General features: G+C 39.0%; 1 protein-coding gene across 7 annotated transcripts; it reads right to left on the reverse strand.

Annotated features, from left to right (window-relative positions):
• NSUN7 (NOP2/Sun RNA methyltransferase family member 7) lies at nucleotides 1–23,479 on the reverse strand. 7 transcript variants are annotated; one of them, XM_069791172.1, is made up of 15 exons: nucleotides 23,211–23,479; nucleotides 22,573–22,659; nucleotides 18,388–18,675; nucleotides 17,826–18,185; nucleotides 17,371–17,429; nucleotides 15,849–15,979; nucleotides 13,083–13,235; nucleotides 11,615–11,798; nucleotides 9,806–10,016; nucleotides 9,030–9,173; nucleotides 8,185–8,286; nucleotides 7,506–7,623; nucleotides 4,076–4,193; nucleotides 1,803–2,458; nucleotides 1–536 (listed from the first exon to the last, which is right to left on the reverse strand). In XM_069791172.1, the coding sequence occupies exons 4-15, from the start codon at nucleotides 18,136–18,138 to the stop codon at nucleotides 488–490; spliced, it is 2,238 nt and encodes a 745-aa protein (XP_069647273.1). In that variant the 5' UTR covers nucleotides 18,139–18,185; nucleotides 18,388–18,675; nucleotides 22,573–22,659; nucleotides 23,211–23,479; the 3' UTR covers nucleotides 1–487. The 7 variants fall into 7 exon arrangements, with proteins under 7 accessions (XP_069647273.1, XP_069647264.1, XP_069647294.1 ...); XM_069791163.1 differs by having other exon boundaries at nucleotides 18,388–21,671; XM_069791193.1 differs by lacking the exon at nucleotides 22,573–22,659 and having other exon boundaries at nucleotides 18,388–21,671.
• Nucleotides 23,480–23,721: the final 242 nt, after the last annotated feature.

A 23,721-nucleotide genomic window follows, 5' to 3' on the forward strand; every position in this document is an offset into this window, starting at 1 on the left:
TTCTTTTACAAGTAATTTTAATTATATTTAATAATGAAGGATACAGATTTTGATTTAAAAAAATAGTTTAGGTCTCTAACTGCAGAATCTCTTAAGTTTATTTTAAGCGTTTAACAACCATATTGAAAAAAAAAATCTCCTTACTGTCCATTCCTTTTATCTAACATGTAAAACCCCTCCTCCTCCAAGATGGTTTTGAAATAAAAATAGGGATTTTTATTTTTTTCCCAGTTCTACATGTTGCATGTGAGCAGGTCTAGATCTGTCTTACAAGTTTGTTCAGAAACAAGAGCAGAGTTCATCCTTTTACTGGAACAGGTAAGGACCACAGGTTACGCACAGGGATATGCAGCAGGTGAGTGACACTTTTGAATAGGACAGCTAGCTCAGATTAAAATGCTAAAAGAAATTTTCACTGATTCAGTGAAGCAGTGACATTTATCTGATGAACAAGAGCCAGCTGTCTACGCTGCTGGTGTAGTATCATTCACATCCTTTCTTCTAAAGGTAGTGCTGATCCAGCTACTTTGACTGGTCTGGGTGAAGAAAACACAGAACTGTTAGAACATTTTCTCTGGGTGGGTCTAAATCCAGACCTGTATGTCAAATAGGTTAAGATTCAATACCATATTGTTGATGCTACTGGCAACACTCTTGCCAAGTATCTTAAATGATTGCATAGAGGAAAATTTCTCTTCTGGGCCACAGCTACCTTTGCCTGTCTGTATTGCTATGCTGTATTTGTTTCATTTCTGTTAACACTTCTAATCTAAATGCAATTCTTGAGGGTCCTCTTACTGTCCCCTCCTGTCGTTGTTTGCCATTTTCTTTCTTTATACTGTCCACATTTAATACTAAATCAGCTTATTGTTAAAAGTATCTCTGTGTGTCCCTTTTATCCTCTGCTTAGATTGTAAGAAAGACAATTGTAGATATTTTACAGCTATTTTGTATTTGCTAGCAAGAGGGGAGGGGGTTAGAAGCCCACAGCTGTTTCCAAAGACAGACAAACTACTCACTCTGTGTTCAGTCATTATTCAGCTGACTAGCAGTAACATTTATAAAAGTAACTTACTTTGACAGTAGCAGCTCTTTTCAACTAAGAACTGCTTGTGTTAAGAAAGTTGGTGAAAAGCAGTTATGAGCCGTGACATAGTCTGACATGACATTATGATGACAATTCAGTATTTTTAGCACGAGAATATTTTATGTAGTTTTTATTGTTAATATTGTGAAGCACACCTGACAAGAAACGAAGGGCGTAAGAAGGAGGTAAGTATTAGAAAGCCTATACACAGGCTTTAGTGTACTTGGTGAGTTGCCTGTACAAAATTTTACATCTAGTTTTAGAAATAAAGGTGAGCTAACTGTCTTACTGTGCAAGGCTTAGTTTCCACATGTCAATGTCTAAACGGTAACTCACAAAAATGGTATCTAGTACTTGTAAAGAGAAATAGCCACTTACAAAATGCAGTCTCACTTCAAAAAAATCAATTTGAAATTGAGTATTCCTGCAGATCTATGCAGGTGGCGGGGGGATGAGAGGGAGTGTATGCTTTAACTTGTCAACTTTGACGTGTACAGCAAGAAGCTATAGTTTTTTGACCTCACTCCCCCTAACCATTTATCAGCCTTATGCAGCTGAGCTCCATTCACTTTAAAGTGCGATTACTGGTTTAAAAATTACTAACATGGCTATTTCTATGCAAATATCCCATAATGTATCTCTTTCCCACAGGAAGATTATCCTGCATAAAGGTATACTGTAATCTCAGTGCATTAATATATACAGGAATCTTTACCTTCTGTATAAAGGTAGGGCGAAGTTTGAAGATTCTTGCAGCCATGGTCGAGGACAGCTAAGCACAGCTGGCTTGACTACTTTAGACACAGTTGGTGGGAGAATCCTGCCACTCGAACCCTTTGCTTCAGTCCACCCATGAAAGCAATGACGAGCTGATGAAACCCTGGGTTTGTTCCCTTGCGAACTTAAGTATGGCGTTATCACTGGAGGCAAAACAATTACCACAGGCTTCAATACAACCCTCTTGCGTTCCGTGCGCGGCTTTCTAGCAAGTGTTTGTCTGTCATATGCCTTGCCCATAGACGACAAATGAGATGTGTGCTTCAGCACTGTAGGCAGAGCTGTGTCTGAAATGGGGTTGATAGATTTCTTCAGCTGAACGTAGCTGTCTGTTCGGTTCACATTCTTTTGTTGCACATTACTGACTGCTTTAGACACGGGAACTTCAGCCTTAATACTAGATACAGTTTGATGGTGAAGGAACTCTGCAATCTTCGGAACTATACCACTACCAGTAATATTACGTCTACGTTGTTTTACTTTCTGCTTTTTCTCGTCTTCCTTTGATTTTTGTACAACAGTGCTGTCTAGCAGTCCTTTTGCTGCAGCACGAGCCAAAATGTCTTTAACGGACACATTTTCAGAAGGATCTTTCTGAAAATTTCAAAGGAGACAACAATGAATCTAAGCCACAACACAGAGCTGCAAAATCAGTACTTTAATCCCAGATTCCTCAGAATTTACTCCACAAGAGAACTAGGGCAGAATCTAGCAGAAAGACTTAAGTCACGTGATAAATGGTAACCAGACTATTTATTCAAGAAATTAAGAACGTGACTGTTGTGTAAAGAGGTATCTGAGCATTTGCTCTGTGGAGACTTTGCCCTCTACAGGCCTGAAGAGGGGAAACTAAATTCTGGACTTGGTACTACATGTCTCCCACATTGACGTGCTTTGTAACGTGTCTGTAGTAACATGCATATACACATATATATATAGATATGTAAGAGTGTGTGTATTAGAAATAGTTACTAAAATACAGAAATATTATCAATACCATTAAACATGAACAATTTTCATTATAATGAAAATTCTTGCTCATAATACATAAGCAAGGAAATCTCAAACTAGATTAACTAGGAACCAGGTCAACATCCAAATATACAAAGAGAAGCAATGGGGAAGAAACTATTTTCAACTAGCCAAGAAGAAGGTTTCTGTAAACCAGAAATTTCAGTTTAAATTATAAACAGATGTTTTCTGCCTTGCAGAAGATGTTCATTTCTAGCATCACCTAAAAATTGGCCCTAGGAGCAACTGCTTCTATGCATTAGAGGAGGGAAACAATACGGTAGACAGATGTACACAGCATGATTAAGTAAAACTTACTAGCTCAGGGAGCCAGGTTAAAAAATATTTTACATCATTGAAAAAAAGAGGTCAGTAATAGGTAACTTGAAAGGCTTTTCATGTGTGATTCTCTTGCTCTTAATAAAATCTTCTCTTCTAATTTCCCCCAAGACACAAGCTTCTTTCAGGCACTGTAAGTGCAGTAGGACAGAAAGTGGTACAAATAACCAAATAAGATCTCATACCTTTAATTTTCAATAACATTCTAATCAGCTCCACCCCTTTCTCTTTTGGTGAAAAAAGTCCTCCTTTTCTCAGACGTAAGAGGAAAATGTTGATGCTCAGAGATGCAAACTAGGCCTTTAAGGCCTTTCCTCAGTAATCATGCCAAGACTTTTCCATTTACTCAGCAAAAGCCCCCTGCCTTTCAAGCCAGATTTGCATATGCCTTAGTTCTGGAAAGAAACATATTCATACCTACTTTATTCAAATTATATTGAAGTCTAAATCCCTACAGGTGACACTGTCTGCTTGGATACTGGCAAATCTTGGTGACATGTACAGACATAGCAAATAACTTTACTAAACATCATTTATCAGGAGTCTAATCATGCTGTGTATTTCATCCCAAGGTGTGACAGCAACAATATATTTCCTCTAGATGTGCCTAGCACTGACTTAGATCAAGAGACTGCTCTGATCAGGAATAGCTCCAGAAGAAAAGGCACATGTTGGAAAGCTGTGCTCAGCAGAAAACTCTGCAAGTGGCACATTTCAACTGCTCGCCTATTCTTTGTTCTTAAGACAACTAAAGAACAGACGTGATTTTTTTTAATTGTTCCACTTCATATATTCTTCTGTTGAAAATGGCAGTACTCTTTTTCTGTGAAGTGTTTTTAAATGGTAATTTTTTTAGCTTACCTCTCTTGCTAGAATAGCTAGAAAACAGCCACTGGAAATTTCTGATGGCTCCATTTTGAAAAAAGTTTCAGTGGAACCCTTTGAATTAGAGCAAGCAGAAAAAACAGGAGGAATAACCCTGTAAAAAAATAGACAAATTACCAGAAAATAATATTTAAGGATATAAAAGGAAATAAACAAGGATATATTAAAAGTAATGTCCAAATTATGTCTTTCAATGACAGTGTTAAAGAGCAGCCTTATCTTCATTTTAAAATTCTGCAATTCAAGACAGACATAAGAATTTGTTTTTTAAAAAAAAAGTCCCATTTAATTTTTTTCCATTCCAATAATTAAGTATATTAACCACCAGATAATAAATATGTATGAAAATAATTAAGAACTTCTTTCTCAGGTCTGCAATTACAAGTTGTCTATGAAGTTGGGGAATGCTCTGAGAACACTAAGCAGCACACAGAAATGGCAGAGGTGTTGACTTTGAGTTATTAAATATATGCTCATAATAAATAATGTATCTATCTAAGCTAAAACTCTTAGGTTAGAAAAATTTGCCTATTTGTAATAATTGAGTGCTGTTTTTTCAAATTTACAGTTCTGCAATGCATAGGTGAGGAAGACAGAACTAGGTTTTTCTCGTGTTCTCCCTGTATTACAGTAATCCCTAGCTGTTATAAAACAGGCCTCAAGGACTCAGCTTGTAAGGCTACTGAACTAGTACCAAGCTGTTTCAGTACAGAAAACGCTATCAAAACGTCCTTATGCAATTATTACCCCCCCTCTTCGCACTGCTGAGGACTGTAAGGTACAGCCCCTCCTCGATGCTCCAGTGATCCTCTTGAGACAGAGCTTTATTCAAAGATGGTTACAGAGAAATGCATTCGATATTGCTAAGCAATATCCTGATTTGGCTGGCGAGTTCATTTCTAATGGGAAGTCTGCAAAACTGCTTGCTCCCAAGTTTTCACTGTAATCTAGAGTTTTTGCATGTCCCTCAGAACTTGGTAAAACAGACTACAAGGCTCACATCCTCCTTGCATTACTAAATAAAATTCTATATCCTATGACACATAGGAGATTTTTGCTTTTAGATCTGGCCATTCAATGAAAAAAAGTGATACTCTTTATTTTGATTGGTATCTACAGATTACTGTTACCAGGAATACCTTTAATGGTTGGTCTGACCCTGAAAGTTGATGCAGAAATTAACTCAAATTTGACAGGCCAAAGGGAAATGCATGAATAGTTTACACCTCCTCTATACACACCTGTTCACAGTGTGTACCCTTACATAAGGTAAAGCCTTTGTTATGAACTGTCATATCCTTAAGGTAAACTCAGCTTAGACAGTGGGTTCATGTTTGAAATCACCTTTACAATTTCACAGCTGTATGACCCCCATACTCCAGCATAGCCTTATTTTGGTTCAGCACCACTCCAGCACTGCAGAGTAATTCCAAAAGATGTAATACACATAAGCACAACAAGCCTAAGAGCTTCCTGAAAGCCCTCCAATTTCTTGGAAAAGGAAATTAATATTAAATAGATCTGCAATGATCACACATGTTGTTTTATTAGTATAATTCGACCTCTCAAAGACACTACTGTGAACACAGGCTAATAATTCTGCAACAGTTTTTCATTCTATCCTGCATTCTTCTAGTCACATAAGTTACCTAATTAATTCTAAGGAAAGTATACAAGGAACTGTGACACCTTAAACAGCTTGAGCTTTCATCTTAAGACAAGCATAATCACACTATATATTTTATTTATGATATTCTGTTACTGCTCTGTTTATGCTGGTTACCAGCAGCTTTATTGTAGCAAGAACTATGCATGAAAACATCCAAGATACATGCCTGACAGCAAAGGAGGAACTGATTCTGCAATCATCATTTACAAAGTTCAATCAGTCTTCAGTCACAGATTTGCTCAGGTCTGCAAAAATCCTGATGTAATTAATTGTATTCTCCCTTTCTTACCATCTGAGAATGCCCTGTATTTGAAAGTAAAAGTATAATTTGGGGGTACGACAAATTTCATGATGTTTCTGCAAAATGCTGAATAGATTTTGGTTTGGCTTTGGGGGGAGGGGGTTGTTTTAGACAAGGGGGAATTTTTTTCTGAAAAAAAAAAAAGCTCTGGGAAAAAAACCTCAGATTTTTTTTGTTGTTTTTAATATAAATTCTGTAATGAATTGATATATTATTTGTGTTCAAGTAATTCAGAGAATTCTATTCCAAGGTCCCCCTAGTTCTCGCCACACAGTAACAGCTGCATAGAGGTCAAGACATGAGAGATGTCACAAAATTTCAGATCACAAAGGAAAACACAGTTTACAACAAAACTCCTTTTGGACTAGCATAGCATCATTGGCAAGACATACCCTGGTTTCATCCCATTTAGTGTAAAATTTCAAGCAGGCTGCTCTTTTTCTGTTGGTGATTTGCAAGAAAGATGTATTTTCTTGTACTGTATCTTAACATTATGCATAACATACCTCTTTTTAAAATTCTTTGGACTGGCAACAGTTAACATTTACCATTTTAATCATGCAGAATTTAAACACACTGAATGGTATCTTGAACCACAGTACCTTTCCCCACGATGGCCAAATCATTAACATCATCTAAGATAATATAAAATCTAAAAATACAGTATTACTCTCCTGTGCTTTTGGCAACATAAACTCTTTTAACCTGCATCCTGTACTCAACTATTGTATCCATGTGCAAGCAAGTGCCAACTGTTTGCATTTACCTACTGTGACTGAAAGGAAAATCCAGAAAGTATGCATCAGTCTTTTAACAATTGCTCCAGCTGACAGGGGTGACAGCTGACAGGTTTTAACTACATATAAAGCATACAACGCACATACTTTTTTCATATATATCTGTATTTGTTATGATTACACAGGATGTTCTCTTACTGTAACCTGTCCCCCCAAAAGTCATTCATCTGAATATAGGGATGAGCAATCCTACAGCAGAGGTTCTTATGCTTCTATATTATCACATTTTAAGACTTGGTTTCTTTTTCCTTTGAAACTGATCCTTCTAGGTGACAAGCTGAGAGCATGCTAGGAAGTTCCCTGACTTCTAGTCTTCATTTTATCTTAAATTAGCTTCATTCTTTGAAAACTCATAGGATGAAAGCAATAGCTCTATCAGAAGCTCACCACAATGTTATTTCCAACCAGTGATGCTTTTCTCCCATCTTGATTTCAGATGGGAACAAAAATATTAGATGAAAAAGTCAAGAGGATGCTACTTAGTACTCTCGTAACATCAAAAGGAATGCAATGAAAGGCAGCAAAAAACTATTTTAAATGTTAATCTAATGCAAGACACAGATCAGTCTAGGATAAGAATTATGCTATAATTTAAAGTTACACTTAATTTCTCCATAGACAAAACTACTCATTCCATACCTATATGGTTGTATTTTATTTCCTTCCACTCCAGATTCTAGTGCTTTTTTCACTACTAGTTCATTTTCTTCTGGGTAAACAGAACAAGTGCAGTAAACAATAGCTTGTACTTTGTTAACTACAAAACAAACAAACAAACAAAATTTTTCTACTGTTCAAATTCTTCATGTACACAGTGATTTAGTAAGGACTGAAACCAGCATAAAAATTATGCTTGGATGTCATTTTTACCAATAAAAATATATCCTCCTGCACACATTAGTATTCAATCTGTAGTGTTTTTTAATAATTAAAATATTTTCGAATATTTGCAGATTTCAGCAGAAATTCAGGGCTGCATCCAGTCTTTTCACACAGCTACCAAAGGAGGCAAGGGGAAACGTGGCAGCATGCTGATGAAGTCAGACTACATTTACAACTTTTCCAAAGCAGAGTATGACTAAGCCAGTAAGCCAGTTCTCTGCAGAATACTGAAGATTATTGTATTAAAGGCTGGTGAATACTAGGACACAGATATACCTTTAAACTTGAGGAGATCATTATTTAGGGGGGTTGGTTACACACTTACTGTTAACTAATAGAGTAATCAGCATATTTTTAACTATATAAAAACTGGTGGCAGTACAATGGAATTGATAGTACAAGGTGTTCCCAGAAATCCAAGAACTAGCACACTTACATTTCATTGCATGCATCAACTCATTAAGCTGTCTCTCAGCAAGTATACTGAGTTTATCCTCAGATACAGATCCTTGTAAAACATCTCTCAGCAATCCTGCATCTAAATGCAAAGAGTTGTAAATTTATTAACACAACTTGTATTAGTGTCCTAAAATTCAGCTGTTTGCAGAAAATGCTTTGGTAACAGACCTGATTATTACTAGTGTTGCAGGAAGGTAGGTTTTATGAATTACAATACCAAGGAACACCTAAATGATTCTTCTTTCCCTCTTTATCTGTAATTACTACTGCGTCTTATTTGTTTCTATTTAATGAAAATAGTGAATAGACTTATACAAACAATCAATAAAGGAATGTAATTGAGGGAAAATTATATATATTCATTGGTATCTTGAAATATATTTTCTACCTCTAGTCTTTTTACTTTAAAAGAAAGCCTATATACACTCTGCTCCCCAGAAGAACCCTCAAACTTCATACTGTTGACCTGAAATTGCCTTTACAAATCACTCTTAATCCTTCAGTGCCACCTAGAAAGACTTTGTTTTCTTGTTGAGAATCCCAAGATAGGCCAAATATGTTCTTGCTCACTTTGTGTGGAAAAATCTGGGTAATTTATTTATTCTTGTTTGTATTTCCATAGCAGCCTGCATCTACATTACACATACAGAATTATGCAAGTTATTTAATATACTATGTTTTATAGTAGTTAATTAAAAAAAAATCTAAAAAGGTATTTTATAAAATGATACAATTTACTGAAGCAGCTACAATGTCCAGACCACAATACTTGAATACTGTTCCTACCAGAAATCATGAGCTAGCTATTGTATCAAAAGTTACCTCCATGTTCATTTAAAATAAAGTCTATTGGATTGCCAACACCCAGTCCAGAGCATTGGGGTAGCAGCAAAATAACTTTTGCCTTTTGAAGTCTTGGGTCTGTTGGTCCGATCTCAGTAAAGTCGTCATGTAACAACTGAATATCTGAAAAATAGGGAAAACCTCAACAGTTCCACATGCAAGCAAGCCTGCCTAATTTTAATGTAATAAAGGTGAAGAGGCTGATGTTACACAGACTTCCATAGAGCTACAGCCTGCTAGACCCAGATCCTCCAAAGTATGTCACACTGATTTCAAATAGATTGAAGGACTAGACTTTAGCATCTTCCACTGAAAATTCTGCTCATGGGGCTCTGGAGTCCTGTTGTATTCTGTTCTGTGTCCTCTGGGTAAACCAGACAAGTACATGTGTTTTGGATTACCACTCTCAGAAACAAGTGAAAATCAGACTGAAAGCAACAGCCAAGACACCAAATAAATGGACCCCAAAGTTCCCATCTAAGCCAAACACTATACAGTAACTACTTATAAGGAAAACTTCACCCTGACATTTCAGGAGCCTGCATCTATGACAGTTAATCTGCAACCTTTGATTAACTTGATTGTAGCTGAAAAGTTGTCAGTTCACCTTGTGAAAAAAAATAAGTTGTTACTGCCCTCCCCAAATCCTCAAACGAGATCTCTGAATCCTGATTTAAGTAAGTATGTTGTATTTATAGATATCACAAACATCTACATTACAATACTTTATGCATACCAACTGTTTTAACACCTACTTTTACATCCCATGTGATTGAACAAGTTCCTCAGTTCATCTGCTTTTGCTGAAGATTTTACACCACAAACAAAAATTCTGGACATGCTGTGAATTGTCAGCACTGACATATGGGCAATGGTCAGATGGGAACCTACATGAGCCACTATAATGTCATCATCTGTATTCAACAGTGCCTGTGCAGAGTGTACAGCAAGGCTGCGAGACTTATCCTAGAAAATAATGACACAAAATTAAATATGACCAACTAATTTGGCTTCTGTGAGTGCCAACCTTCCTTTCCAAATTAGGAAAGTATTTCATTGTTTTCATGACAAACTGGAAAGAGGTGACGAGAAAAACTAATCATGGATAGCTGCTAATACAGAATTAAATAAAGTACAAAACCAAGCATCTTATTAAGTTAAACTCACTAAATTTAAATAATTTAATTCTAACTAATGCATAAGAAAGCATAATATCTATAGGTGAAAATAAATGTTAAGCGTGTATCACCTCCATAAGGAGGAACACTTAGTGACAGCCAGTTCCAGAAAAGACAAACATAGGCGACAATATGCAAAATTCATCCTCAGAGGCAGCTTAACAGAGAAATGCAGAACTATTCACACAGCTCTTGAAGAGAATTATAGAAGAAATCAAGCCCTTACAGATCAAAACCTAAGATTCTTCTGAAGTTTGAACAGTGGCAGATTTGAATGCAAAAAGCATGTTTACAAGAGTAAATGATCTCATACTACAGATGCTGAAGAGAAATACATATCAAACATTATCTCCATCAAATTACTTAAAAAGGCAAAGAGTGAAAATATGGACCACAGGTACCAAGTTTTGCACCAAATCTGGCAAATACTGGTGTTAAAGAGAAAAAAAAGCTAAACCTTTAAGTTCCCATTAATGTCTACCTATCTACTTACACTATTCAAGTACCACCCTACCCCACCAGAGAGAGATGAGTTTTTGAGGGTTCTGTTTCCTAACTTTGAATATTCTTAAGTAGTAACACTCAGAATTTGTTCTGGTGACCTATGGGGCTGTTATGGATAGTTCTTTTCTGTAAGTCTTCTATTTAAAATATACACATTGAAATGAGATATTCAGAATTACTTTGTAAGGTGGGTAATAAATTTTTAGGCTAAAATTCCTGGAAAATGCTAAGCATCAAGTGAAAATGCTCTTTGAAATGTTTCTGTTAAGCACTCAAGAATCATCAGACACTTTAGATAATTTGCAGTTGTGTGTTGTTGCAGGGTTACTCCAAACCACCACTCTACAACAGGAACCTCTGACCAATCTTGCCTGGGGAGGCTAAGGATAGCAAGTCAGGAAAAAGACCAAGTGGGGTTTATGGAGATTTAGGAACCACACTGCACAAAATACAAAGAAGCGTCATCAGTCCATCACAAATATGCAGTTGAGGAGGAAGAGATGTTCTAATATTAGCATACTATTATCTACTAACTTGGGGTAACGCATGTAGAGTTACATAGAAACTTTCCTCACATTTTCAGAAGTGAGACTGCCTCTTTGACCACCTTTGATGTTTATTTCAACAGTTTTAAGATTAAATTTAAAACATTTTACTAATTTAATTGTAGCTATCAATTATAAGCATTAACATTTGCATGCTAAATTTAAGTGAATCGGTTTTTAACCTTCTGATTATTAAAAACGTCCAAAACCTTTCGAGTGTATGTTGCTGCCTGACTGATTTAATAAATAGGACAGTCACACAATACATGACCTCATTCTAATGCAAAGCATTATTTTACTTTGCAGATCATATTATTCAAGGGTGCCGTCAACTCACCTGCAGTAAGAGTTTGCAATCTGCAAAAAGATCTAAGTTAAGCAGTTCTTCTTTAAGAGAGGAAGGAAAAACCAATACATCATTGCAATGTTGGTCCATACAATACGTATAATGGTCGAAGTCTGACACAGATTCAACTCTCGTGAAGCCCTTCTTCTTCAAATCTCTGAAAACATCTTGAAGGCTATTAACATACAACTCTGACCATTAAATATACAACAGTTACTTAAGCAATATAGTTCACACTGATTATATAGATTTTTGCCTTTTATTTTTTAGTGTGTGTATATGCATATATATATATATATATAAAAAAATGCAACACTGCCTAATGCAGTAGGGAAGTTCACTCTATTTTAGGCATACAAGTTCTGGTTTGAAACAATTAAGTTTGTAAGTCTGATAAAATAAATTAAGAAAGAGGTGTGTGTCTCCAGAGGATGATTCAAAGCATCAAAACATAAATGTCCATGTGCTCAGGAGACACTGTAGCAAATTTACTGCTTAAATAGTTTAGTTCTTTCAATTGCTTTCAATTTAGCCCAGCTTGCCAATGAATTTAATGACTGGTAACTCAAATAATCCTGGTGTAAATGTTATGAAGGCATAAATGCTAAGGTTTGCAATTCAAATATCATAGAGATTTAAAGGTGTATATACACCAAGACTTGTTTGCTGAAATGCAGTTTCAGACAGTGCCATAAGCTTATAATGGTACATTAAACACAGAATCAATGCAGCGGCTTTTAGTTCAGTCTTACTTAAAGGTTGCAAAATCACAACCAGAATGAGACACCTTCTCTATCTTGAAGAGCCTCTAATCTAAGCACAGAACATTGGTCCAAGACAAGAGCATGAAAACAAAATTATTGAAAATGTAATAAAATGGATTACCTGTCTAACAAAATAGGTAACAGGATAACCTGGTATGGTTCATGTATCAGTTAGTACAGAACTAGGAACACCAGTGTTACATATATGGTAGCCCACTGAATATAGGGATTTTAAAAACTGTATTTTTATTTCAAGTTTACACTATCCTTACAGAATAACCACCAGTATTAAGTATTGTAACTGTCTTAACACCCTTTGCCAATGTTATGGCTTACGGTAATACACCCATTTTTAAAGAATTTTTCTCTTTCTCTATTTTTTGTCAGAGTTTAGTTGCCCATATAGTTTTTTCTAACTTTATTTCCTCATTTATTTGGTGAAAGATCCACGCAAGCAACAGAATAGTAAGAAAAACTGTTTCACAACTTTGTTACAGTTTATGAATACCATTACTGCAATATATAAAAACTACAAACAAACATAATGCAATGTCACTGGACTAAGCAGATTTTACTGTAAGAAATTGAAATTGCTGTTAATAATATAACCTGGAAATTCTAAAACATGTGTGTAGTAAACTATATCACCGCAGCTGTAAAAACGTCAATATTAGATGATACTTTAAAGATCTTACCTGATTTTAAATGTGTTTATCCAAACACATAAAGGTAGAGCAGAAGCCCTTTGTTCCTGCTTCCGTACAGTTTCTGGTAGAATGTATTCAATTGAAAGAGCACCATGTTTGATGCGACATCTTGCTAACGCAGCTGCCAATTTGGTCCTAAAGCTACAAAAGCATAGTCACAAATTTAGTAAGTTTTGTAAATGTTTACATCAGCTACTAAAGTGCTACATTTCTATTACAATACTATCTTGCTCAGAAACCAAAACCAAATGTGAGGCCTCATTTTGCATGTTGTTACAGAAAATACACAGTTATAGGACATTTTCTACCCCAAACCATGGTAGATGCAAGGTCGTAGTACATAATTGAGACTATTTTACTTCCATGCACAAGGGACTGGAATTATGACAGATGACTCCCAAATATATCCATTTTCTCAGAAAGCTAAAAAAGAAGCAAATGTTTTGGAACTGCAATCTGTGGAATACAATCACCAGATTTTTATGTGTGTCTGAAGATATAAATACATGTATGTGCAGAATGAGCATTTGATGAAAGCTGACCTCTGAATGTGTACAGAAACAATGCATGTATGATGGCAACCAGGAGTCAGGGTTTTTTTATTATTATTATTATGTGAAAACGTCAGAGAAAATATTCCCAGACTTTTCCTCCCACAAGCTTTACGCATAATCTCGATATGTGATACTTCAAAGCAAATAAAAATTGCTGGTGAGCTACTTCAGATGTCAAAGTATGTTACTTACTGCCCTCCAGCAATACCTTGCACTTATGATAGCCATTAACTTTTGGGGCTATTCTAAATCCAGCAGCAACACAATTTTGTCCCACAAATGCCTGCTGAGTTCATCAATAGACTGACAAAAGAAATACTTGAACACTACTTAAAATGTTTACTTCACATATCCTCCTCTTTTTTGTTCTAATTACTTAAAAGAATAAATATTTAACAAAGTTCCATAATAGAAGTATTGCTAAATGAATCGGCATTATTCCATTCCATGATGTCTTGACTCTATCACACTCATATTTATGCATGTTTACCAAGTATTTCTTTTCTAAAATTCTATGAAAAGTTTCAGCAACTCCAAAATAAGACACCTTTTTCTAGCAAAATAATCCACAATATAAAGATGGTTGGTTAGCTGTATTTTTTTTAAATATAGGAATATGAAAGTTTCCCTTCAAACAAGGTTCTCATTAAAAATAAAAACAAAGCCCACAAAATTTGAAGCTGAAAGACATCTGTAATATTGACAATTATTAAAAAAAGGTATTGGTTATACAAATCTGTATTTCTGCTAATATATACCAGCACCCATCTACAAGAAGGGCCAGAAAGAGGATCAGGGGAACTACAGGCCTGTCAGTCTGACCTCGGTGCCAGGGAAGGTTATGGAGCAGATCATCCTGAGTGCCATCACACGGCACGTACAGGACAACCAGGGGATCAGGCTCAGTCAGCATGGGTTTATGAAAGGCAGGTCCTGCTTGACCAACCTGATCTCTTTCTATGACAAGGTGATCCACTCAGTGAATGAGGGGAAGGCTGTGGATGTTGTCTACCTAGGCTTTAGTAAAGCCTTTGACACCGTTTGCCACAGCATTTTCCTGGAGAAACTGGCTGCTCATGGCTTGGATGCATGTACTCTTCACTGGGTAAAAAAAAGGCTGGATGGCTGACCCCAGAGGGTTGTGGCGAATACAGTGAAATCCAGTTGGCGGCCAGTCACAAGTGGTGTTCCCCAGGGCTCAGGGCCAGTTCTGTTTAATACCTTTATCAATGATCTGGACGAGGGGATCGAGTGCACCCTCAGTAAGTTTGCAGATGACCCCAAGTTGGGCAGGAGTGTTGATCTCCTTGAGGGTAGGAAGGCTCTACAGAGGGATCTGGACAGGCTGGATTGATGGGCTGAGGCCAATTGTATGAGGTTCAACAAGGCCAAGTGCCAGGTCCTGCACTTGGGTCACAACAACCCCATGCAGCGCTGCAGGCTTGGGGAAGAGTGGCTGGAAAGCTGCCTGGCAGAGAAAGACCTGGGGGTGCTGGCTGACAGTCAGCTGAATACGAGCCAGCAGTGTGCCCAGGTGGCCAAGAAGGCCAACGGCATCCTGGCCTGTATCAGAAACAGTGTGGCCAGCAGGAGCAGGGAGGTGGTTCTTCCCCTGTACTGGGCACTGGTGAGGCCGCACCTCGAGTCCTGTGTTCAGTTTTGGGCCCCTCACCACAGGAAAGACACTGAGGTGCTGGAGCGTGTCCAGAGAAGGGCAACCAAGTTGGTGAGGGGCCTGGAGCACAAGTCTTATGAGGAGCGGCTGAGGGAGCTGGGGCTGTTTAGTCTGGAGAAGAGGAGGCTGAGGGGAGACCTTATTGCTCTCTACAACTGCCTGAAAGGAGGTTGTAGCGAGGTGGGTGTTGTTCTCTTCTCCCAAGTAACAAGCAGTAGGACAAGAGGAAATGGCCTCAAGTTGTGCCAGGGGAGGCTTAGATTTTAGGAAATTCGAAATTAGATTTACAAAATTAGGAAAAATTTCTTCACCAAAAGTGTTGTCAAGCCCTGGAACAGGGTGCCCAGGGAAGTGGTTGAGTCACCATCCCTGGAGGTATTTATAAGACATGTAGATGTGGTGTTAAGGGACACAGTTTAGCGGTGGACTTGGCAGTGATAGGTTAATGGTTGCACTCAATGATCTTAAAAGTCTTTTCCAACCAAAATGATTCACAATTCTAAAAAAAATTCTTAGCATGTATACTTGTATAGATAACACTCTGTTTTCCGAACTTCTGCTACAGGTTCCTCTTCATCAAAAATCTCTCGTGCTTGAAACTTTCGGTCTTGTAGGTCATAAAGCATCACAACAAGCAAGCTGGTTAATTCATCTGGCTGCAACAGAAAAGCAACTGGATACAGTGACAAAAAGCATGCCTTACTTCTGCAAAAAGATCCGTATCAAACAGCAGTCTCCCATGTAAAAGGCATTAAAAACCCCAGTGAAATGCTTATTTATAAGAATATGAAAGCAATTCCTCATGGAGAGTAAGTAAAACACTGAAGAATTTTTTTAACCTCAAATACACAACTTAAAAGTTATCTAGCTTACCAAAATTAAAAACGTTCTCCATACACACAGATAATATACTATATCTTAACAACTTTTAATGTTATCAGAATTTAAACTCTGAAATTATATTCTCATTATAAAGTAGTTCCTTGAATAGCTAAGCCAACAAAACCCTGTCTATCAGTTTGTCTCTTGTGGGATTCTTCGGTATATAACAAACAATAAGCTCAGTATATAACAACCATTCTGCAGTTGGGACACTTGTAAAATCTCCTTCCCATGTCTAAATGTTTAAACCAGGAAGCATCTCCTTCTTAGGGACAGTAATTAACAGCATTTCAGTTACTTTTGTCTACCTCTTTTCATGAAATTCCTACAGCTCTTATGCCTTTGAAAATTCTTACCTTCTCACAAATATGACCAAAATTAGCCAGAAAACTCAAGTTATTAGGGAAATACCACCAAACACAAAACATTACCACGTTAAGTCTTATTTCCTTACAAAAACAAGGCAAAAATCACGTGTTAGATCATTTGCCTGCTCACATCAATCTCCACAAATAGCATCAGTTCAAATTCGTCTTGTAATTTTCAAAGGCACCAAAGACTGAACTGGAAGGAACAGCAGATTACTCTGCCAGCTCTAAATTTTCTTTTCATGTCAAAGCAGGAAAGCATGCTGAGAGAGTAAACTGGACCAATTTTTGCCAGTACAAGTACAATATTTGTATACAGTACAGTTTGCCCTGGAAATGAAACATGGGTTCAATGCATTCTTTTGTCTGATGGGGTTCACTCTATGCTTTACAACTCCCAGGGACAGGAAGGGAACATGACTTTTTTCCCCACTCACAAGGGGACACAGCTGGGACAGAAAGCACATGGACATGGACTGGCTCACGGACAACATCACTGAGCAAGTATTACACTGCAGTAAGCAGTACGGTTCACTCTCCTACCTTCTTTCTCTGAAGGTTTTGATTCCCACCAGTAAAGTGCAACAGGAATCTCACAGACAACATATCTAGTACCTTGAAGATTGACGCTTTAGACAACTAACCAAAAAGGACAGCAATATTTCAGTCTCAGGCTACCACATAGTTCAAAACAATAAGTGTTGTTTTGAAGAATGTTGCAGAATCCTTAGAAAAGATTCTAATTACGACAACTCAGACAACACAAAATTTACTTCCTCACAAAAATGTTCACTTACTATTGACTGGCATGGGTAAACACAACTATCTAACAATATTTCTTCAAGAAGATCTTGATCTGCAAAAAAAAGAAAATATTGACAAGTTATGCTAAGAAATCTAAAAGATTCTATGGAAGAGAAAGAAAAACTTAAAAATAACTAAAGAAAAAGTTGGAAGTTTAAACACCATTGAATTTGCCCTTAATTTTCATCACAAACAGTAGCATCTCTAAATAAGTATAATTCCTTTACATGAAAAAGTATAGAGTTTAAATGTTTGATTTCACAAAATCCTAACAACACTTAGACATATTCAAATATTTGAGGGATACAAGCAGTCTAGGAGTAACCTGTAGTTTAACAAAAAATTCTCGATATCTCTGCTGTCAGGCCGAAACTAAAAACTTTCTTTTTACATATTTTCTCTGCTGCATCATTTCTGTTGGCAATTCTTAGAAAAGTTTTGTACTTACATTTTAGAGCACTGAAAGCCAGTTCATAAGATACATGCTGGGAATACTCATCTTTAAAAGTCAGCGTGGGAGGTACTGAGCCATCACCATACCGCACCAATATTCTATCCTTACGCTTTTCAGTATGAATGCCTTGAAAAATCTTAGCTGCATTCATGTATACGGAGTCGTGATAACCATTCTTCTCAGTCAGAGTCTTTGTTCTTTTTTCAACAGATCCTTTTTCATCTGAAATTTTCATTTCACTCAAGTCTGAAGTATCATTTGTAACATCCTCATGTAAAGACACCAAGTTACTTTTAGAACCTGGCATTTTTCCAGTTGCTGATCACATAAGTGCAACTCACAATCCTGCTGCCTCTGCAAAAAATGAAGTTTGTATTGAATTATGAAAATGTCTTTGACTAGAATACAATTTTCCCTTCATTTTCGAGTTTTCAGTAGAATTTATTTTCTTTTTTAGGCTCTAATCCTGCAAATACATATATACATATATCATGTACACTTCTACACATCTACCATCTTACATATAGTAGAGAAGTATTCATAATAGTTTCCTTACCTTATTTATTTTCAGTAATGCAGATACAAAGACTGTGTACTTGTTTCAAAGAGGCCAGTGCTTTACAATAAATGATCCTAAACAGACTATACGCAGAGATTTGATTCTCTGTGTCTAATAAGAAGCATCATTATTGCAGACAGAACAGTATCTCTTACTAGGAATCTCCTTTAGTAAAAAGGCACTACAGAAATGTCAAAGCAGCCATCGTCTCTTCCAAAGAAGAACCATCTTGAAAAGAGCTGCAGTGAATTCCACATGCTTGTCCACTAAACTGCATATCTGATCCTAAAAAGGGATAATAGAGATCACCTAAGTGTCAATGTATTTAATGTATTAGCTAAACAGCACAATTTTAAATGCAGGAAATCCATTCTGACAGTCTGATGATATTATCCAACTCTCCATAAGCCCATGGGTGTTTCTTAAATTTTCTACAATTTTTACATAAACAATAAAATAAAAATTACTTTCCCCAGAGGTGGAATAGAGCTTCAATAAAAATAAAAATAAAAAGCCCTAGTGTTAGTTGAATCCAAAACCATACTTAAGTTCTACATAAAACCTACTTAAAGTATGTCCATCACTGTGCTTGGATTTACCCTGTTTGCTGTGGTTGTTATAATAGGCATTTATGACAATGCTTGGAGGCTTAGCAGTCAGGTTAAATGTTCAGAAGAGGACTAAGCCAAGACAAATTTAGTCACACAGGAAAGCTTTTTAAAAAAAACCAAACCAGTCGTCTTGTCTGGGGAAGAATAATACAAAAGAATCATGAGGAATTTAGCAGCTTTAGCACAGAAAGCTAGGCATGGATCCAGTCCTAACAAACAGATCTAGATATTTTAGGATTAACAGCACAGAATAGCAGAATTGTTCTTTTTGCCAGTCTAAAAATACAAAAAAGAAGGTGATACTCTGACCAAACAGAAAGGATCTTCTCTTTTGCTACATAATTTAGTTCAGTACAACCATTCTCAAGCTTTTTTTCCCCTGCGCTACCCCACATTCCTGAAGATAAATTACATACCTCTTCTCCCTGGGTCAGACATACTTGCCCAGCATTCTTTTTTTCCTCTCCCCTTTCCTGTCCCCCTCACACAAAACATAATAGCAAAGGAGGATGGCAGCACACAGGGTTGGAGGGGAAAGGAGGAACACAAGCTGTTACTTCTCCAGCAGGCAGCCAAGAAATGCCCCATGCTGAGCCAGCATTCCCCCATTCAAACTCCCTTTCCTGAACACAGGGACACTCAGTCCCTTCCTCCCTTCTCCAAGACCAGCCCAAGTCAGTGTCCACCCAGTCCAGCTTGGTCCAGACAATCAACCAGTGTTGCTTCCTGAGTTCTGGTGGCTCATGTGGAGGAGGCCACATCTCCTTTCCCAGGCTTTGCTCCCCAAAACTGAGAACTGCTAACCCTGTCCAAGCCACTTTTACTGTCTCTTTACAGAGGTCCTGGGCCTCAGACAAACAGCTCCTTCTTGTAGGAGTCAAGCACCAACACCCTTAGTGTCAGATGCAGCAGCGATGGATCCATGGAGCAGATGCAAATTTATTTTATGAAGCCGTATTGAAACAGAACAAACAGCACTATCAAAAGAAAGCACTATTCTTCACTAGAATAAAGTAACAGATTACCTAAACCAAACTGAAACTCTTGTGCTTAGAAAGGAAAAAAAATCGTAAATGCTTTCAGGATGTTTCACACTAATTTGACCAGAAGACACGCGTATGAGTTCACAAAAACAAGGACAGCATCTAACAGGGACCTGGAGCTCAAACTCCTTCTCCAGCTGAACACAAAATATTCCTTTTTAGAATATGTAACAAGTGAACTAATGTTTGTGGTGTCAGGATTTTCAAGACTTGTAGGGTTCCCGATTACTGTTTGTGACTTCTCTGCCAAAACCATTTTTGCTGACCTGCAAGACACACTGCTATTAAGATGATTTGATGAATACATTTTCCCAAAAGACAAATGTCATCTTAATAAAGATGAGATGACATTGCTCTGCCCTGTGCAGACACATTGCATGGTTGCAACCCTGTAAATCACAGCTTGGATTACTGAACTCTGTGCCAAGCAGAGAACACCAAGCCTGATTAACATGAAGCTCAGCTGTGAAGAACTAGTGAAGAGAGAAAAGACCCTGCCTTTGTCTATGGAATCAGTGAGCTGAATCTCAAGGAGATTACTCAATTGAGAGGGAAAAAAATCCCGCAAGGACCCAAGGAGGCCATCATTCTCCTAAAAGAGAGAATGGCCTTCCAAGTTGAGAAAGACTTTTTTCCACTGTTTAGTTAAGAAAATCTTCAAATGAAACATGAATTTGTTGTTAGGGTGTCGCTGAACAGAGCTGAAGAAAGAATGTGAAAAGTATTCCCGAGTCCTACAAACACTAAATCAATTTGATTTGGACCCAAATCCAGCATCTCTCCATACAGTCTTAGCACATTGACTCAATGTTAAAAATACATACATAGTCTCGGTGATCTATCTGGCTGACTAGAGGTACAACTGCCTCATCTACAAAGCAGAAACTTGCTGTTGCAGTAAAGTTTCCAAGTTCTTGCCAATATACTTCCACACTGTCTTCCTTAAGCTTGATCAGATTTGCAAGTTAGAGTAGTAACAGGGTATGCAGAAGGGAACTTAAAGACACATGTGACTAAAATTTAACAGACAGCTACTGCACAAGCTGCTCTCCGTGACACCTAGAGTTCGTGTTGTAAACAGCAAGCACCTATCTCAGGACAATATTGGTTGTTTCAGCACAGAAAACAGACAAGAAAGTATCTCCCCACTTCTGCTTCCAAGTCGTAATCCATTAAACTGCTGACAACGATCAGGACAACTCGCTGTTAGCACAACAGTTCAATGAGCAATACCAGTAGCTCACAAGGCAAAGGAGGTGCTTCTTGTGTACATTATCTGTGCAAAGGAATATACAAATCTCTCTTCTGAAAAGGCTTGTATTATGGATGCAGATAACACTCCTGTAACACAAGTTACTATTATCCAAGTACAAACAATAGCAATAAAGATGAGAAGACTGCAAGTTTCCAACAGCAGAGTGGGAGCCAGAGAGGAGGCTGGGGAACTAAATCAGACTATACTGCTTTACAGCCAGGCAGTGCAAGGTAGGAAGCCTGAAGGCATTCACATTTTTTCCTATCTTTTTCCAAAGACTGAGTGGAACTCTCAGCTGCTCTGGCAGGCTCTGTATTTGAAGCATTCAGCACACCTAAGACTAAGCCCACAGGAAAGCCACTGGAAGAGCACCTGAGTGAGAAAGGACAAAGACTTTATGCATATGGTCTGAGGAAGCTCTTTTGAACAAGACATTGGAGGTAACCTTTCTCTCACTCCCTAAACCATTTGGGAAGAAGTAACACATCAGGTATCTGTCAGGTACCCTTACAGGATGCCTACCAAACAGAACTGTCTCAAGACCAGCAGAGTCTTAAATATGTAAGAGAGTTTTAATCATTGCTTCGCAATACCAGAGATACACCACCCTTTTAGCCAGTATGCTTGCCAATGGGATTGAAGAAAAAATAGATTCATATGTTTGAATGGTCTCAGTTTCAAGTGAAGCTGTCCGTAGACCATATGGTTTTGCAATTATGAACTAACAGCACTAGATAATACAGTGTTTGTGGCACACAATAAAGATCCACAAGAATAGCAGATAAAAAATTATTCCAGTTTATATGTAACTTCACTTAAATGAAGATAACTAGTGTATCATAAACACTCAGCTTGAAAGATGTCTCCAGCTTTGACTTAATGAACTCAGGTGAATAGAACTATAACATTTATTCACTACACAGCATAGTAAAGAATTTCCACACACACCCCTCCCCCAAAGTCACCAATTCCTCTGTTTATATAGGAATACATGTATTTTTCCTATTTCTTCAGTTACCACCTTTTTCAGTAGCCTCTACCATTATACAATTCAGGAAAAAAAGATAAACAATAAACAACCCCACAGCACCTGTGTTGTATCAGGCATGGCAGGTAGCCTGGCCACCCAGTACTAATTCACATTAGCAGGAATTAATGAAAGTGGCACTGTGAGCACGGACATGGTTTCTCATACACCAACAAACAGTAAATCCTTGACAGCCATATACTGTAGTTTTTGTCTTATTAATTTTATGGGTATACATGACCATACCTGCTTTCTAACATCAACTGCGACTGTCTGATACAGAGTTTCAATGGATCGTAAAGCTTCTACTGTCCCCAACTTCAGTGAACCAAGCTGGAGGGAGGGAAGATTAGTAGTGAAAGTCAGGAAAAGAAGTCAGCCACGGGACCATTCCCCAACTCCGCTTTGTTTATGAGAAACGGTCCCTGTCGACTCATCGTACAGTCACACAGAAAAAAAAGATACTTCTTCGTGCAAACACGCAAAGGGTTTCTTGAAACACTGGGCTGAAAGGCCTTAAAAACCAAACAGACCCCCAAACCCACACAGGCCCGCACGGGGTGACTTCTAAACCCTCTCCCCTCAGCAGCAACCCAAGGGCCCTTTTTCTCCTGACAGGGTTTCTCCCGCTCGCTTCTCCCTCCGGGGACGGCGGCGCCCGGCGCTGCGGGGAGCGGCGGCCCCGCCAGCGGCCCGCCCTACGCTGCCGCCGGGCCTGAGGGGCGCCGCCGGGCCCGAGGGGCTCCCCCGGGCCGCGCCGGGGCAGCCCCGGGCGCTGGAGCCCCGCTGCCGCGGCTGCAGCTACCCCCCGCCCCAAGCCGGGCAGGGGGCCGGGACCCCCGACCACCCCGCCGGCGGACCCGCACACCCCCGTTAACCCTTACCCGCCAGCCAGCGGTTCCCCCCGGCCCGGCCGAGCCGCGGCCCTGGGCGGGACGGGCGCCCCGCCCACAGGCCCCACCTGCCGGGCCGCGCCGCGCCGCGCCGGGGCTGGGGACCGTTGGGTTCGGGAAGGGAGGCCGCCACCCTCTGTGCTCCGGCGGGGGGGTCCCACTGCCCAGCTCCCCCGCCTGCCCGCGCCTCCCGCCAGCAGCCCCCCTCCGGGCCGGGTGCATTGGTTCGGGCCGTGGCGGGTGCGAGGAGGCGCTGTGAGGCGGCGTCAGGCGGCGGCGGCGGCGGCGGCGGCGGCCGCCCCGTCCGCGTCGCGTCGAGGTCGGGCGCCCGCCGAGCGCGGCCTGACAGGCCGGGGCTCCATCTCCCGGGGCCGGGCCGAGCCCTTCCCTCCAGGGATTCGCCAACAGTCGCATAAGTAATTAAGAAGCTACAACAAAATGGCAGGGTCCACCCCGGCAACGGCACCCAGCAAATGTGCGCGCGTGGGATGTGTTTCTCAAG

This window comes from Haliaeetus albicilla, chromosome 1 (genome assembly GCF_947461875.1).
Source record: "Haliaeetus albicilla chromosome 1, bHalAlb1.1, whole genome shotgun sequence".
In the NCBI taxonomy this organism is placed as follows: domain Eukaryota; kingdom Metazoa; phylum Chordata; class Aves; order Accipitriformes; family Accipitridae; genus Haliaeetus; species Haliaeetus albicilla.

What these genes read in the sequence shown, in the direction of transcription:
- NSUN7 (XM_069791211.1), bottom strand. Translation starts at nt 18,138, where the DNA reads ATGCCAGGTTCTAAAAGTAACTTGGTGTCTTTACATGAGGATGTTACA. An exon ending in TTTACCCATGCCAGTCAATA is followed by an intron (nt 15,980 to 17,370) that starts GTAAGTGAACAT and finishes TTTCTGTTGCAG; the next exon opens with CCAGATGAATTAACCAGCTT. An exon ending in TATTTTAAATGAACATGGAG is followed by an intron (nt 8,287 to 9,029) that starts GTAACTTTTGAT and finishes CTTTGCATTTAG; the next exon opens with ATGCAGGATTGCTGAGAGAT.